Below are 18,232 nucleotides of genomic sequence, written 5' to 3' on the forward strand. Positions count from 1 at the left end.
TGGTCCTAGGTTCTATAAGAAAGCAGGCTGAACAAGCCATGGAGAGCAAGCAAGCCAGTAAGCAACATTCCTCCATGACCTCTGCACCAGCTCCTCCCTCCAGGTTCCTGCCCTGTGTGAGCTCCTGTCCTGATTTCCTTCAATGATGGACAGTGATGTGTAAGTGTAAAGCCCAATAAACCCTTTCCTCCCCAACTTGTTCTTGGTCATGACGTTTCATCGCAGCCGTAGGAACTGTGACAAGGACAGTGCTGATGAACAGGGCCACTGCACTGCAGTCTTTGAGCTTGATGTGTAAAGGAAAGTTTCCACCTCCCTTCTGATTCCAGCTAACCATCAGGCCCAGTGCTGCCCTGGGTGCAAATGGGCCCCACTCATCTGAGGCAAAACAGCTGGAGCTTACAATGCTACTCACTTGCATGGAGATCAACTCCACTTCTGTCCAGTCGTTTGAGTCTTGTTTTTCTAATTTGGTAAAATTGTCCCTTTCATATATCTACACGCATACACATACATATGTATAAGTATGTATATACACACATATGTATGCATTTGTGTACACATCATCATGCCTGACTCACATTTAGACCTTCCCCACCACCACTGTAGTTCAGTTGCTTCCCCTGAACGTCCTGTGGGTCACTTGCAGTCCTCTTGTCCCAGCCTTCCTTAGTGTTTGGGAATATTTCTGTAATATGCCACCAACATGTATCATCAGGCCCTAATGATGTTTCTCCCCTCCCTCCTCCTCTCCTCCCTCCTCCCCCCTCCTTCTTCCTCCCTTCTCCTCCCCTCCCCTTCCCTCCTTCCCCTCTTCTCCCTTGATTCCCTCCTCCCTTCTCCTCCCCTCCCTTCCTCTCCTTCTCTCCTCTCCCTTTTCTCTTCCCCTCCCCTCCCTTCTCTTCCCCTCCCCTCCCTTTTCTTCCCCTCCCCTCAATAGGCTTCCCTGCTCCTCCTCTTGCTGCACCAAGTCTCTTCCCTGCCCTCCTCTCTGTAGGCTTCCCTTCCTGAGCCCATCCTCCAGCCACACTGTGAGTACATGTGTTGAACAATACTGCAGTATTGCATTCTAAAGTATAAACCTTTCACATGAGTCCATTTTGGGGGACTAAAACCTAACAAAGTTACAGAGCTTCTTAGACAGTTCACAGAGTATAAATGATTCAGAAGAGAAATGTTGAATTCTGTTGATTATCAAAGCAGTTCAAAGATATTTTTACACCAAGTAATCAGATATTTTTTTTAAAAGTTTGAGAATTTCACGCATGAATATAATACATACATCCATCTCTTAGATCATATCCATCTCTTTTGCCTCCCTCCAGTTTCCTCCCCTACTCTCCCCACCTCTTTCCCTTCCCAACCTCACTGACTCCACCTGTCCATGATTGGGTACAGAGTTTTATATCGGAGCATGGTGGCCTCTCAGGGTTCACATCCCTAAAGAAAACTGACTTGCTGTCTTCTAACAGCAACCAGTTGCCAATAACTTCTTGGCTAGGGGTGGAGCTTTATAAGCCCCTCCCCCTTTGTGTTGGCTTGAGCCTGTATGAGCCTGTACAGCAGCGGTTCTCAACCTCTAGGTTATGACTCCTTTGAGGGCTGTATCAGTTTGGGTTCATTGCTATGAAAGGACACCGTGACCAAGGTAACTCTTAGAAAATATTTAATTGGGGCTGGCTTACAGTGTCAGAGGTTCAGTCCATCAGCATCATGGCAAGAATTATGATTCATAACAGTAGCAAAAGTACATTTATGAAGTAGCAACCGATATAATGTTATGATCAAGGGATCACCACGGCGTGAGGAACTGCACTAAAGGGTCCCAGCATCAGGATGGTTGGGAATCACTGCTGCACAGGTTCTGTGCAAGCCCTCAAGAGTGAGCTCACGTGTGCAGTGGCTCACATGAGCAGCAAAAACTGCCCAGCCTTTCTGGCTCTTACAGTCCTTCCCACGGTCTCTTCTGAGATGAATTCCTTAGTCTTGAGGGGTAGAGCATGTGACGTAGCTGTTCCAGTTAGAGCTGGGAATTCCAGAGTCTTTTTTTTTTTTTTTTTTTTTTTCCACGTGGAGAGGTTTAATGAGAGAAGAAGAGGAGAGGAGAGGAAAGGCCGGCCATGAGCACGTGGAGGGAAGAGGTGGAGGTAGAGAGAAAGGACAGGGAAGAGAGGAAGAGCAGGGAAGAGAAGAGAACAAAGAGCGGAATTCCAGAGTCTTGTTTTATGTTGGTCAGGTTTAGGCCACTATTAATTGTTGGAAAAAAAGAACCTCCTCTAGTGGGGGTTGAGAGGCTTCCTAGTCCATGGGTAGAGATAAGACCCTGAGGAAACCGTTTATTACTTTGTCCATTTAGCAGCATCCGTAGTGTTGGGTTTTCTCCTCGGGCTTATAACCTAGACAGCCACTAGTTTATGACTTGGTTAGTGGTACAAGGCATGACTTCCATCTTGTGGAGTGGGCTTTAAATCATACCAGACATTTTTCAACAGCAGACTATGGTAATACTCCTAGTGAGGTGCGGGGATGGTGTAGAGCTAAATAAAACACTGAAGTTTTATGTGTTTACAAAAGAACTCTTTCCGAAAAATGTTTATCTGGATCTCTGTGATACGTTATGTATGACATTTGTAAAAATGCATCAAAGTATTGAAACAAACTGGTATGGATGAGCTCAACCCAGTAGAAATTATGTAATAAAATAGCACTATTGACTGGTGTTAGGATGACACTCTCTCATTCATGGCAAGGCACAGGTCGAGAAATAGCAACCTACTTCTACCTTTCTGGTGCTGTGCCTGCTTCTGTCTTTCGTAAAACAGTGCTCTGGGGACTGGGGAGATGCTTCCGTGGGTAAGAATGTTTATTGTGGGGGTTGGGGATTTAGCTCAGTGGTAGAGTGCTTGCCTAGCAAGCGCAAGGCTCTGGGTTCAGTCCTCGGCTCCAGAAAAAAAGAAAAAAAAAAAAAAAGAATGTTTATTGTGCAAGCAGCAGGCCCTGAGTTCAAATCCCCAGCACTCATAAAAATCAGGGCATAGCTATATGAGCGACTGAAACATCAGCGTTATTGGGGTGGAAGCAGAGAGGCTGTTGGAACTTACTGGCCACCAACACGAGTTCCAGGTTCAGAGGGAGAATTCTTAATACAATAAGGTAGAGAGAGGTTGAGCAAACACCTACCATCCTCTTCTGGCCTCTTCCGCATACACACAGATGAATGTTACTCCATAAACACCTGCACATACATGCACATCACATACGATACCCACACATCAAAAAAAAAAAAAAAAAGAGCTTTTTGACATGGTAAATCTCCTTGGATAAATATCCTTAGGAAAGAGTCATGAAGTTGAAGAGATATATAAAATTGTCACAATACTGATGGCAGCATTCGATAAAGAACCAAATGCCCTTCACTGGGGATTAGTGAGTTAATACATCTATGTGTCAGCTCCTGAGTTTCTGAGAATCGGAGAAATAATGCCCTAGGTTTGAGACGTAGCAACAGACCTGTCCGTCCTCTGTCTGCCCCCAACCCAGAAACCCAGCAATTCCCAGGTCTCAGCCCACAGCCCCATACAGACTAAAATGGCTACCTTTGAAGAATATCATGGTAGTGTTTTTAGATTGGAAAGTTAGCCGATAAAAACAGGAGGCAAAATATAAGTTTGGTTTTCTTTAAAAATCACCAAGAAAAGACCTGCCGGTATGCACAGAATCATGGCTGACCGAGTTGTCTGTGCTCCCTGTAATTCCCTACTCTCAGTTCTTTATCAGTTGAAAAGAAAGCTCCTAATGCTGCTGTTTCTAATTTTCCAAGATTCCCAGCATTGATATTTGCAGTGGAAGTCTGTGCACAGGGCAGAACCTGGCAGCTCAGTGCTTGTATAAGGGAGGGGGGCAGCCATGGAGTACTTCATGGGTGGCGTATCTTACCTGTGGCTTCACCTCTCTCCCTCTGCAGGTTTGAGACCTTCGAGATTAATAGCTTCGAGCAGTTTTGTATCAACTATGCCAACGAAAAGCTCCAGCAACAGTTCAACTCGGTAGGCTCAGGGTATGACCTGGGTTGCTGGCGTCAGGACCTCACTGTCCCCCTTGGAGTGACACCCAGGGCCACTTCTCTTCTGAGATTGGTGTGATTCTGCTCTGCCCTTCCCTTCCCTTTGCTTCTTGATGAAGCTCCTGAGAAGCAAATAAATGTCCCTTGACTTTGACCCACTTCTCTCTGAACTGAGCTTTCAGAGCATCTAGGGAACTGAAGGCCGGATGCACAATTCCTTTACTGTCTAGAGTCCAGCAACACATGTAGGAGTCTACTACTCCAAGACTGGAATTAAACAGGAACAGGAAGTCACCTACCTGCGCTTTGCCATTTCCACTCATGACAGAATTTGATAAGAGCATAGGGGAGGTAGCTCTCAGGCGCTGTTCACAGCGCACTCACCTTGGCCTTTTGCTTTGTCTTAGCATGTGTTCAAGCTGGAGCAAGAAGAGTATATGAAGGAGCAGATCCCGTGGACCTTGATTGACTTCTATGATAACCAACCGTGCATAGACCTCATAGAAGCCAAGCTGGGTATCCTGGACCTGTTGGATGAGGAGTGTAAGGTAATACAGCTCCCTGTGCTCATTGAGCGGCTTGGGCCTAGGTCTTAGCAGAAGGCTTCTGTGTGATGCAAGGAACCAGTGAAATATCAAAGCGTCGGCATTCACCATGCTAGCTAAAAGAGAACCCGTTGAATGTAACCGGCAGATCCTGTTACCCTAGTCAATGTCTGCCTCTCTTGGCAGAAAGCAGGGGCTATGTTGGTGGTAGGCATTTGGTCTCACAGGACTTAGATGCCAAAGATGTGGCTAACATCTAGATAGGTATTCTACCAGAGAGGAAGGACTCAGGAGCCGCGGGGAGGTCTTCAGATGACTGTGAGTGGTAGACATCCATGGGATAGTGAGAGACAGATCTTCCCCTCCTCCTGAATCTTCTGGATGTTTCTGGTATAAGAGAGAATCGTGCCAATAGCAGGAGAGCACCTAGAAGGTAGGATGTAGGGTGATCCAACTTTAGTTCTCCAATGTCCTTGGTTTCCTGCACTACGAATGGCTGGAGACAGAATTTGATATTGGCAACCCCTCCTGGACCTTTGGCTGATTAGTGAGGTGAGTGTGTACCCCCACCTCCACCCCTGCAGTGATAGAAGCCTGCGTCAGAAGGTGTAGAATTCATATGGCTTGATCTAGAAAGAGAAGAGCCACTTGCTTTGATTCCAGTTTCCCCATAATTGGCTGGAAGATCACTGAGTGTGGCTGGGTGTTTATGGAAGAAGAGGAGTTTCCTTTCCAGAAGGGTGGGTGTTCCGGAAGCATTGCCTGGTGCACACTCAATAGTCCCAGCACTCAGGGTGCTGAAGTAAGCAAATTACTCAAGTGTGAGGCTAACCTAGACTGAAAACACAGTTCAAAACTAGCCTATGCTATTTACTGAGATCCCGTCTCAACCAAAGAACCTCTCCCATCCCTGTAAAAAAGTAGAAAATAAGTCTGTCTGGCAGTAGTGGTACACGTCTTTAATTCTAGTACACGTCTTTAATTCTACTTGAGATGCAGAGGCAGGCAGATCTCTGAGCTAGAGGCCAGCCTGGTTTACAAAGTGAGTTCCAGGATATCCAGGGCTGCACAGAAAGAAACCCTGTCTGAAGGGGAAAAGTAGAAAATATACCAAATCCTGTAGCTGGCACATTCAGATTTCTTAATATTTTGGGAGGCAGAGAAAAATTGGAAGGTAGAAGTCTCACTCCGTAGCCCAGAATGGCCTAGAACTCTGTAGCTCAGACCGGCCTCTGACTAATGATCATCCTCCTGCCTCATCCTCCCCAGTGCTGACCTACCAGCATATACCACCACACCAGGCTCTCTAAATGGTTTCAGCATCTCTGTGAAGACATTGGCTTCGTCATCAAAGTCAGAGCCTGGGAGAGAGGATTACAGGTGTCCGTGGCTTGTCTAGGCTAACCCAACATGAGAAGTTGTGCTCAAGGTGGGACATCTGCTCCTGGAGTGATTGCCATTGGCCAAAGTCAAAACCCAGGCCCTTGTGTTTGCCTTCTTCTGGTAGCTCCCTCCTAGATTTCCTGGGTGAAAACCCAACCGGACTTGAGTCCTATCAGTAACCTCCACCAGCTGCATGCTCCTATGCAAAAGGCAGCCCCAGGTTCTGAGTCCAGCTCAGGCCTCGGGAGAGCGGGGCCGGGGTAGCAGGATCTAGTCCAACTGCAACTCCTCACTCTGCTTCTGAGAGGGTTGGGGGATGAAAGTCCCCACCCCCCACCATAGAGGATGGTTCTTTCCGGCTCTGTGAAGAATTAATGCATCACAAACCAGGAACTCCCAGAGCAGGTAGCCTTTCATATCCCATTACTCACAGCCTGTCACAATAACACCTCAGTGCCTCGGGACCGCCTGTTCTGTGATTTGAGCGGCTATGTGGTAATTTGCAATGAGTTGCCCCAGTAAACATGGCTGCCTATGGGCTTCTCCGGTTGTCTGAAACCATCACACACAGTACCAGGATGTCCAGCATGGGTTCAAGAGTGAGACACAAGCTCCTGAGGGACCCCCAGATTAGTGCTGGGTGGGGAACTGGAGGCTTCAAGGGCAGCATTGCCAGCATATGGCAAGGCAAGGGTAGTGGAGAACACAGACAAGCAAACCATGTTCAGCAGTTGCCAGGATCACCCCCCCAGGGTTCCTGCTCTAGTCCAGGAAGTGGTCCTAGGTCCCCCTGCTTTCTCTTCATTTGTGGGTACACATTCCTGGGGTATTCTGCTTAGAGTCTACCTATGAGAAACGATATAAAAATAAAATTGTTTCAACCTCAGTTGCCACAATCTGTGAGATATAAAATGTGATCCATGTATACCTTAGGCTGAGTTTTGAGATCAAAGTCCTCCAGAACAACAGGACAGTGTTTGCAGGGGTCACCAGAGGCACTGGGGAGGGGGGGGGCAGGTCCCGGAGAGCTATGTAGGCACAGCCTGTGTTTGGAATCAAGAGTCCCACAGCAGGCAGAGAGGTGCATAAGCTCGGGGCAGTGGGAGTGATACTCAAACAGTAATAAGGAAAGAGGTGCTTCAGATACTGAGCTGTGTGGCTGTGGTATTTCCACATGGGGTCTCACCACTCCTTGGAAAGGAAGGTTTGCTAAAAGTCAGAATTGCCCGCTTATCAACCTAGTGGGGACATAGGCAGTGCTGGGTCACAGGTATAACAAAGGAGGCCAGGTGCTCACTCAGTTAAGGAATAAGAGGAAAAAGTCTGCAGTGTGAAAGGTTCTGTGCAGCAACATTGTTCTGGACGTCAGGAGTACGTGCATAGTCTGAAGCAGAGTCTAGCAGCTGTGGGCTCTAAGGCAACAGATACTACTGCATTTGTCAAAACCACCCAAATGAGCCCTTTAATGGGACACACTTTGCTGTTTGGAAATGGCACATCAGTATGTCAAAAGTAGGGGTTCCTAATGCTGTGACCCTTTAATACAGTTCCTGATGTTGAGGTGACCCCCAAACATAAAATGATTTTTGTGGCTACTTCATGACTGTTAATAATTTTGCTACGATTATGAATCATAATGTAAATATCTGATAGGTGACCTCCAAAAGGATTCGCAACCCACAGGTTAAGAACAATTGTTATAGACTCTTCTGGGAGTCACCATACCATGGTCCTAAGAGAACTGAGGGATCTCTGTGCTGGTGATGGCACCTGGGCAACCGGGCACCCCTGTGCTGCCTGTGGGAGCCACCTCAGCTATGTCCTTTACTACCTCCTTGTCTCGTATCCTCTGAGAAAGAATAATGAAGGGGCCCTGAAGAATTGAGTTCTGTGACCTCCGTGCGAGAACACGCAAAGCCAAAGGAGGACCAAGCAACTGGTGCGAAGCAGCCAGTGGGGAATCACGGTCTTGAAGATTTTGAAGGAAGCAGCCCACAGCCGCTGCTTTTCCTTGGGAAGTGTAGATATGACTTTGAAAGGACTCTTCTCAGTCATCCTCCATTGTGAGGGAGGCCAGGAGCTAGTGGGAATCGGGGAGGAGACACGTCGTTAAACTCCTTTGGTTCCTTCAAGGGGCAGAAAGCCCGAGCATCTGCAGTCAGACGAAGTGACAAGCTTCTACTGTCCCCAGTCCACTAGAAGACTGTCTTGGGGTAGGGGCGGGCATGAGATCACATGCCAGCCCACCCGCTCCTAAGCTGTGTTAAGACTGAGCATTTTCTGTACTCTGCTGTTGTGCGTGTCTGTTCCTTGCTTCTTTAGGGGACAAGGTAGTCTTGTTGATAGGATGTGATAGGTGTGTACTTCTCTGTGGTGACCGTTTACTTTCTAGGATATACACGTTGCCCGAAGCTGGAGAGATGGTGTTTGAAGCCCACAAAGTGTGGCATGAATGGAAGAGGGGAGGCCTGTCCTGGGCAGCTTGCATCTTTCCTTTCATGGATCCTGAGGAGAGCTGAGCAAATGCACTCATTTGCCTGATTTACCCAGTCATGGTTATGCTGACACTGGCCAATGACCTTGGAGCCTTTGCCCTCCTGTTCCCCGACCTGGGCAGCCAGCTTTCAGAGGTTCCTTTATCCATAACTTCCTTTTTTCCTAAGGTCTCAGGAAGCTGAGCTGGAGGGAGCCCAGTTTGGGCAGACAGGAATAGTAAACAATGGGGAAAAAACACTGTTGACTTAGCTGTCAACTTCTTGGCCCAGGTGGTATCGCAAGCAAGAACAATGTTTGTGGTGAAATCATCCTTATTCAAGGACATTAGAGAGAGGTTGTCATTCCCCAACACAGTCTCTTTTTTAAAAAAAAATTACTTTATCTAAATCATAAAGAGTAAAGTATTTGAAGGCTGTTTGGGGAGATTGTAATCACCATAGAGATGAGGAGATAGGAGTGTGTGGGATGCTGGCCGGGAGGGTAGCCCTCCTCCCTGGGAGAAGATCACCTTCCTAAAGCAGCGTGAGTAGGATACAGAGGCTCACAATATTCAAGCAGGAATTCCTTTTTGTCTTTTTAAGTTGGGAGGATAGAGTGTGGGGTGGAGGGTTACGCTGAGTACCAGACTCATGTGCATGACCAGGTCTTTTCTGGTGAGGAAACTCTAGCCATCCCCTACAGCAGTTTTTAACTTTCTGCCTGGCAACCTAGACTATCTGTGAAGGAGAGAAAGAGGCCTCTGCAGGCTCAAGGCTGGTAGAGCATGGGCACGGGAGTAGCTTCTGTGTAGAGGAAGGAAAGTAATATAGGCACAGGTGTGTTTGCCGAGGTCCAAGACTGCCCGGTCAGCACCCTGCTTCCAGCTAGGAGCAGAGTCTGAGCCCACAGGAGAGATTCTCAGAGGGAAACTTGGTCTGTCCTTGGCAGCAACCGTCACTCTAAGTCAGATCCACAGGGTGTGGCAAAGTGAGGGTGAACTGATGCAGGAGATCTAACATCCCCGGCGAGGGAAGTGGAGGACAGAGCATGACCAGATGGGACGGCGTTCTGATTACATGGGTGTTTGCTGAACTGGTGCCCAAGTAGCCCTGCAGTGTAGTCAGATGTACAAGAAGTCACCACTCCCTAGAAAACTATGGGACTACAGAGTCCCGGGCCCAGCTGGGCTCTGTGACACTGAGGGGACAGAAATATTCTACAGGGCTGGACACAGTGGCACACTCCTTTAATCTCAACACTCGGGAAGCAGAGTCTATTCAAGACTGACCTGTTCCACACAGAGTTTTAGGCCAACCAGAGCTACCTTGTCTAAAAAACAAAACAAAAACAAAAAACAACAACAACAACAAAAACATAAGAAAAAGAAAACAGAGAGGAGGAGGCAGTGGTGGCCATAGCACTTCTTTTTTTTTTTTTTTTTTTTGGTTCTTTTTTTCGGAGCTGGGGACCGAACCCAGGGCCTTGCGCTGAGCTAAATCCCCAGCCCCGCCATAGCACTTCTTTAGGACTGGGGTCTGGGGATGCTTTGGTACAAGGATGACTTGTTAGTTTTTGGGGGACAGATGGCAAGGCACAGAAGTATAGAGTGGAGCAAGATAGCATATAAGTGACCAAGAAAGTTGTCATTGTAGCAGTGCCCAGGGTGGGATAGGGGAAAAAAAAGCAGGGTTGAATAATTGCTCACAGAGCCATTAGCTGTCAACTTCTTAGCCCAAGTGATGTCCCAAGCAAGAACAATGTTTGTGGTGAAATAATCCTTATTCAAGGACATTAGAGAGAGGTTGCCGTTCCCCAACACAGTCTCTTTTTTAAAAAAATATATTTATCTTAATCGTAAAGAGTAAAGTGTGTTAGCTTTGTTGAGATGTAGCGTACACAGTGTGAGCATCTGAAGTATACAGCAGAGTGGCTTTGAGGGAGCTCAGCACTGCAGACATCACTCCCAGAGCGTTCTCACTCCCCTGCAGTGAATGGAGAGGTGCCTCTGCCTGTCACCTCCCCTGTCTCCATACACTTGCCTATTCTGGATGGGTTGGGACTTCCTGAGAAGTGACAGCCAGCACCACAGGCCCTCGGGTTTAGGACTCTGAGGGATGAACTAGACCATCCAGTGTTCTCCACTCTGCATCAAGAGGGGTGTGAGGAATCCTGCGTGCAGCCATGTGTGGACTCCTTTCAAAGGATTTGCACACACACACACACACACACACACACACACACACACACACTCTAGAGCTAAAGATAGCTATAATCCAGGCTGTGCTCAAGTACGGGATTCTCTTTCCCCTGTGCCTGATTAAAATTTATATATGTGAAAATATTTTTTTTATTTTTGAGAAAACTGCCTTTTCACCCGATCCTGTGCTCAAGGTTGCCTTAGACTCTATTGCCAGGTCAAAAGGCAGAAGATGAAGGAACACGTGTCCCAGAGCCAGCCTTCCTTGCCTTAGACCCCAGGCCTGCAGCTTCCAAGCTTTGTGTCTTTATCTGACCTCCTTGCCTCGATTCTTTACCTCTGGGATGTGTATAAATATAATACCTGGCTCACAGGGTGACACCTGGCTCACAGGGTGACACCTGGCTCACAGGGTGACACCGAGACTGAGCTGAGACAGTGAAAAATGTGTTGAAACTGTGACCGTCATAAGCACCGTGGACATTGGCTGTGGCTGTGATGAGAATCCTCACTGGGAATCCCAGTTGACTGATCTCGGTTGGAGTGGAGTGAGGAGTGACAGAAGTGGATCTTAGTCAGGAAATATGTGTACTCATGACCCCGATCATGGGTGTCTTCTGATTGTTCCTGCCCGCCTGTCTCAATTATTGACCGTACAGGATCATAGGGTTTTCTCACTGAAGTCCAGTGCATGGCCGAGGGTTGCTAGCAGACTATACAGCATTTGCTTAGCCGAGCTTCTCTTTGTAGTTCTGTCTGACCCAGTTGGGTCCCTGGAGGTCCTTCTTGCTCCCGGGCCCTGGTCCTGATGAACCCCACTGTGCTGACTCCTCCTTCACCCACACCTGGTAGTTCTAAAACAGAACTCTCGGAGACAAGTATAACAGAGTATATATAGAAAGTGCTGAATTAAATATATTTTATTGTCTGTCCAACACAATTAATAGCCTCCTTCAGGAAAGAGGTTTCTTTCTTTGAATCGCCTATACCACATGGCACAGGGAATTCAGCGCTAGTTAACGCCAAATTGAATCTTGAGGGAAAAAAAAATCCGTTTGCTTACAAAGGACCTAAGAAGTTCGTTCCCACATCTGTAAGCATTTTCCTTTTTGGAGCATATCTTACTTACTGAGAAAAGCCCTTTTTACATGGACGCAGCAAGGGTCACTTCCAACCTCGCTTGGATCTGAGGGTACAGTGTAAAGTCATGAAGGAGAGTCAGTGAGTTACGGAAACTGAGGTCTGTCAGTGGGTGTCAGGATAACAGCATGAGGGACGTCTCTCTGGCTACGTCACTGTCATCACTGGCTGTTTCCATAGCAGGCACGATGACTGTGTTACATTTTTCCCCACTACACTATTACTCTATCGTCCCCCGCACCCACCCCTACCCCCCGCCTCTGAAACTCTTCTTCCAACAAGCGCTCACCTACCTCAGGGCCTTTGGGTAGGAGTGTGCACGTGTGAGGGGTGGTGCTATTTTACTGAAATATGGGCAGTTTTTCGGTGGCTACACCACTGAAGAAAATGAGTCCTTCCAGCCTAGCACCTAACTATCCACTCTACTGAGAGACGGAGTCTTATGAGTCCCTCTCCCATGTGTGATAAAGGGTTCAATCATCACCCCTCAGTGAGTGGTGGAGCCTTATGAGTCCCTCCCCTTACGTGATAATGGGTCCTCTCTCGTGTGGGTCAGCACAGCTCCAGTGAGCTCATGGCTACGGAGCTATGTCACACCAATCACTGTCTCATGGCACAACCCCAAGAGTTCTGGCACTCGCATATGTCCAGCCTCTCCTCCAGGATGTTTCCTGAGCGTGCACACCCCCAGCCCCATGTTTGTGTGTAACACGGATGTCTTACTTAAGTCTGCACACTGCACTGTCATGTAGTCCCCACACTTGGACCACTCGTGACTCCATTAGCCACCGCCTGCTGCAAAGAGAAACTTCTCTCATGAAGGCCGGGAGCAGCTGAGACAGTCGTCTGACTCTATGGAGTCATGCTACGTAGTGGCTGAATCTAAAAGCCGATGGGGAGTTGTAATAATATGCCTGTGTGTATATTCAGTTGTTCGGGATCCCAAAGAAGAGAGACACGAGACCAGAAATGGCCGGGAAAGGCTTCAGAGGGAAGGGCAGCTGAGCCAGGGCAGTAGTACGGATGAGCTGGGGAAGGGATATGGGCGAATTAGGCCAAATCTGGGTGAGCAAGAGCATGGTGCTGGAGGGGACAGCAGCGTCTTCAGACAGGGATTCTGCCCTACAGCCTTTGGTATCCATCTTCATCCTTTGCCTGAACTTCCATTTTCTTCTGGCTAACTTGTTCTTTGAGGCTCAGTGCCCTCCCGTGGATGTCAGCCCACACACAGCCAGTCAGTGACCTTCCATAGCAGGAGCTTAAGAGTTCATGGCTGAGGGGGTTCTCATCACTGTCCAGTTCGAGTCCTGGCTGGAGAGTGGAAGCCAGGCTCCAGCCCTTTCCCAGGATGCTTCACTGCCTTCTCCTGCTTCACAAGACACTCTCTCGGGTCTCGTGCTTCTCCAGGTCCCCAAAGGAACTGATCAGAACTGGGCTCAGAAACTCTATGAACGGCACTCCAACAGTCAACACTTCCAGAAACCACGCATGTCCAACACGGCCTTCATTGTCATCCACTTTGCAGACAAGGTAACTGTCCCCTTTGCTGACCCGGGACAGCCACCTCAGACCCACAGTACATAGAATAAAGATTTTCTAGGCTAAGGAAGTTGATTTTGTGAGTTCCGGTAACCTGAGGTTGAAGGTAGGTTCTTCTCTGAAGATTTCTTCCCCACCCTCCCCTTGGCTCACCTCTGGTATCAAGGACTAGGCCCAAGCAGAGCCTGCACTGTGGCAGTCGCCTTTCACATGCACAGCAGGTAGTAATGGAAGGCTGCTGTCCTTGAGCCTGAGAAGAGGGAGGAGAAAGTGTAAACACAGTACTGACATTGTTTGGATTCCTTCTGGAGTATCCCACACTGATCCCAGTGATGGGTGTAGACTCCGAATGGCTCTAAATGGATTTGTGTTGAATTCTCAGGTGGTAATGTGCATGTAATTGCATATCCTGATTCAATGCATCTGGGCCATGGTGGAGAAAATGCTTTCACAGAGCCCTGAAAAAGCCTTCTCTCATGGGATTTCCCTTTTAATACAGCACTTTCTTCTGCCGAATGAATGAACACTCAGTGTCCTCTGCATAAATCTCTCTATCAAATTTGCCTCGGTTCCTTATCTCTGGGACGTGTATAAACCTAATACCTGGCTCACAGGGTGACACAGAGACTGAGCTGAGACAGTGAAAATGTGTTGAAACTATGGCTGTCAAAGCACCGTGGACATCGGCTGTGACTGTGATGAGAATCCTCACTGGGAATCCCAGCTGGCTGATCTCAGGAGGAGTGGAGTGAGGAGTGACAGAGGTGGATCTTAGTCAGAAAATATGTATATACGTGACCCATGTGCTCTTAGCTCTTCCAGAAAATACCGTGAATGAGATAAAGCTACCTTAGAGGCTGCCGGAGCCCATGAAGCACTGACTATTTTCTTTCATTGCCTCCGCCCCAGGTGGAATACCTTTCAGATGGTTTTCTGGAGAAAAACAGGGACACGGTATATGAAGAACAGATCAACATCCTGAAAGCCAGCAAGGTAAACAAACACTGGGAATAGGGCTGGCAAAGCTGGGGAATACTGACTTAGTCATGTTCTAATACTCGCACAGGACTCTGGGTTCAATCCCCAGCACCATAAAAAGCAAATAACATGGGAACTGGGTGTGGTCTTGCGTGCCTGCTATTCCAGCACTCTGGAGGTAGATAGAGGCAGGAGGATCACTGCAAATTCAAGGCCAGCCTGATCTACATAACAAGTTCTAGGGCAGCTGGGGCTAAATGATGAGATGAAGAAAAATTAGAATACACCAACGGATAGGTGGGGATGGGGATGCTGTGGTGAGCCCCACTGTGGGTTTGCTGGGAGAGGGAAGAGAGCAGGAAGGTATCTCTCTATTCCTAGGAAAGACACCCAGAATGGAAGGGTATTGGAGCTGCAAGACAGCTGACAACCAGGACAAGTCATACATAGGTGGAAGTTGTGGTGTAAGGTCTCCTGATGTTCAAGTCCCCTCTCTTCTGTCACCTACTTGCATACCTAAGACTATTTGAACATCGATAAGCCTAGTGTGTGTCTCCTTCATCCCTCTTCAGTCATCTGAAGGGCAGAACCTGAATGTAATTGTAAGCCGGACTGGTAGGAGGAATATCTACAGTATTTTATTAAACCATGGCTTACAGGCTCTGGTCTGACTCATCTGCCAGTGACTGTCTCCCAGGGGAAAGTCCAAGGATCCAATACTTGTTTGGCCCATGACTCTGGATGTCTCAGCTGGACTTCAGTGTGTGTCAGAATCTCAGAGACGTAGGCTCTAACGCTAGTGAGGAAATAGACTTTCCATTGAGAGTGAGGGCAAGCAGGCCAAGGAAGCAGGCTTCCGCCTTCCACGCTCTACACTGGCTGCCACCAGAAGGCGTGGCCCAGATTGAAGGTGGATCTTCCACCCCCAAATGATCCAGTCAAGAAAAATCCCTTGAAGGTGGTGTGCCTAGCTGCTTCGGTTAGATTTAATTTCAGATGTAGCCGAGTTGACAGCCAAGAATAGGTAATCACAGTAATAAAAGGTGAGATTTCTAGGACATCTGGATCTATTTTGGATCACATTTGGAATATGGCCATCTGCACCCTCGCCAAACACATTCGTTAAGCACTTGCCGGTGAGTCACCACCCCAGACCCACTATTGGCATTCAGAGATGAGCGAAGCTACACTCTTACTGTCCCTGGACGAGCTGATAACAGATCTGCTCTGAAATATATGAAGGGAGCACAGACACTCAGGGAGGGAGTCTGCAGCTGGGAGAGGCCTCGATAAGGTGAAGGGACAGGAAGTCTGGGGGAGGGGACACAGCCAGGAGAGGCCAGTGCACCTGTATTCTGGATGCTGATGCAGATGCAGATGGCGCTGTCAGGCCTTTCAGTGGGACCCGAGAGGAGGAGAGGCCGCTGCAGGATTTAGGAGACCATGTGGTACCGAACTCACTGCAGGGCCCTGATAACACTGGGAAAATGACAGAATAATATCCCTTTGTGATAAGCTTCAGAATTGCGAACGCAGCAGAGAGAAATGCAACCGTGGGAGAAAGTACAGCCGTAGCCTCGGACCCACGGATTCAAATCCGTCCCTTTTACCTCAGGGGCCCAACATGGGATATAGGGAGGGACCGAGTTAGCGGCAGCTACTGCGGTCCTCTCAGAACAGCCAGGTCAGGGAAGTAACCACGGAGGCAAGCAGTTGGGCATAAACGTAATACTGTCGTAGAGTTCAGTGTCTCGTTAAGGTCTTATATCTCAAGTCTGTGGCAGTTCGCAGGAGTTTTTCCATTTTTGACAAAAGCGAGCCTGGGACGCTGGTTCCTGCACTTCTCTTCCCCACGTTACCTGGGAGTCCAAGAGGTGACCTTCCAGCGTGAAAGCCTTTTCATCTTGATAAATCCCTGATTTACTTAAATACAGTTTAGTTCTGCAGTTTTAATTTTTTAATGTCTAAATTTGAGGAATTCAGGGATGTCATAACCTAAACTCATAAGAAAAATCTGTCTGACAGGGCAAGTATTCTTATTGGCTGAGCAGTTTTGACCACTTAATATTAGCAGCGTCATTGAATATGTATATAGAAAAATATGAGGGCTGGAGAGACGGCTCAGCGGTTAAGAGCACCGACTGCTCTTCCTGAGGTCCTGAGTTCAAATCCCAGCAACCACATGGTGGCTCACAGCCATCTGTAATGGGATCTGATGCCCTCTTCTGGTGTGTCTGAAGACAGCTACAGTGTACTTATATATAATAAATAAATAAATCTTTGAAAAATGTATAGACACATGTAGACAGTCCCTAGAATCTTAGTCTGGGGGAGAAGACAGTCTTGACTACAAAGTGCAGAAGGCTGTGTGTGATTGTGATTGGAGGAGAGTGAAGAAGGTCAAGAAGGAGGTTTTATAGAACAGTGTGTTAGGGGCTTAGGGTTGGCAGTTTGCTAGGGAGACCTGCAGAAGTTGAATGTGGTTTATTCAGGGTCACAGTTATTACAGAGTAAGAGTGCAAAACAAGCTCAGCAAAGACGAGGTTCATGGAGACGCCGAGGTCTGAGAGAGCAGGTGCAAGCCTCCTAGACTGTCCTCCCAGTGAGCTCACAAGGGGTATGCCTCATTGCCCCAGAGAAGCCAGTGTAAATAGATATCTAACAATGTTGGCCAGTGGGTGGTTACACAGGTACCCTTGGTTTGGTCATGCATGAACTGAATTCCCCAGGCTGAGAAAAGTGTATGTTCACCATGAGTGGTATTGTTTGTACAGTGAGTCAGTCGTGTCAGGGAAATGTTGAAAACTCTCCCGAAATCCAAGTTGCCAGACATCAGTCAAGACTTGGCCTACAAAGCAGGCATTGTTGAGAATGGTGGTCCTGATCTTTTCTGTACATGATGCTGTTTGGATGAAACATACTGGGTTTTTATTTGAAAAGTAGCCAGAAGAAATCCGATATCACGGAGTTACATGCAAGCCCCCTCTAGTCCGTGAGCTATCTTCCGATGGATGCTGAGTCTGCGTTGACAGCACACTGGCATGTCTTTTTAAGGGGGAAACGATCACAGTACTCATGCCCAGTCTCCTCTGACTTTGCATATATCACTGTACCTGGGTTATCCCTCCACCTGAGTGCACACACATTTTCCTTTTCTAAATAACTCCTGGTGTTTTGCTGCTATTATTATTATTATTATTATTATTATTATTATTATTATTATTATTATTTGAATGAAATCGATAGCCCTGTGGGACGCACAGCAGTCGTAGAGTTACTAAATTGCAGGGCGAAACCTCTGTGCTATGTTTCTGGAAAGTTGGCAGGTTCCCCTGTTTCATCCCAACCCTACTACCTTTTCTTCTACCAATCCAGTGACTTTGTGCCCTGGTGCCTGACACATCCCTCACTGTGAAGATTTACACCTCCTTGTTTACTAAGCCACTCTCAAAAAGAGTGAAAAACAAAAAGAAAAACAAACAACTTTTCACTATAATAGCATCCTCTGGGGCTTAGATTTCAAATGCATGCCAAAAATGGACAATAAAGACCTAGATGCATTGAAGACCCCAGGACGTAAAGTTAATAATGTAAAACCTATTTCTCGGAGATAAAAGGAAAATTTTACTCTCTAAACTCAGCTAATTCTCAGATCATTGTGTAAAGCCATAATTTTTACCTCAGGTACTTTTATTTTTGTGAGGAGACTACTGGCTTTTATCCTTTGTGTGGCTTACCTGGTAAGAAACTATCAGCTTGTTTAAGAGTGATTAAGTGGTGTGAAATTGAGGAGTCCCACCTGCCGTGATTCTGAGGCGTTTGCAGAAGTCACACTGGGGAGGGGCATAAGCAATGGTAGGAGAGCATTAGGGAAGCTGGTTACCCTGTGAGGACTTAGGATGGAGCCTTAGG

At 47.5% G+C, this 18,232-nt stretch overlaps 1 protein-coding gene across 16 annotated transcripts in view; it reads left to right on the forward strand.

The window, feature by feature from the left end:
* The window catches only part of Myo5b (myosin Vb), a 300,202-nt gene that overhangs the window by 191,333 nt on the left and 90,637 nt on the right, over positions 1-18,232 (forward strand). For all 16 annotated transcript variants that reach the window (XM_063277100.1, NM_017083.2, XM_063277099.1 and 13 more), the window contains 4 exons: positions 3,965-4,046; positions 4,471-4,611; positions 13,211-13,333; positions 14,252-14,335. In XM_063277100.1, the coding sequence (XP_063133170.1) occupies positions 3,965-4,046; positions 4,471-4,611; positions 13,211-13,333; positions 14,252-14,335 (430 nt within the window). The remainder of the gene's footprint in view (positions 1-3,964; positions 4,047-4,470; positions 4,612-13,210; positions 13,334-14,251; positions 14,336-18,232) is intronic.

This window comes from Rattus norvegicus, chromosome 18 (genome assembly GCF_036323735.1).
Source record: "Rattus norvegicus strain BN/NHsdMcwi chromosome 18, GRCr8, whole genome shotgun sequence".
Lineage (NCBI taxonomy): Eukaryota > Metazoa > Chordata > Mammalia > Rodentia > Muridae > Rattus > Rattus norvegicus.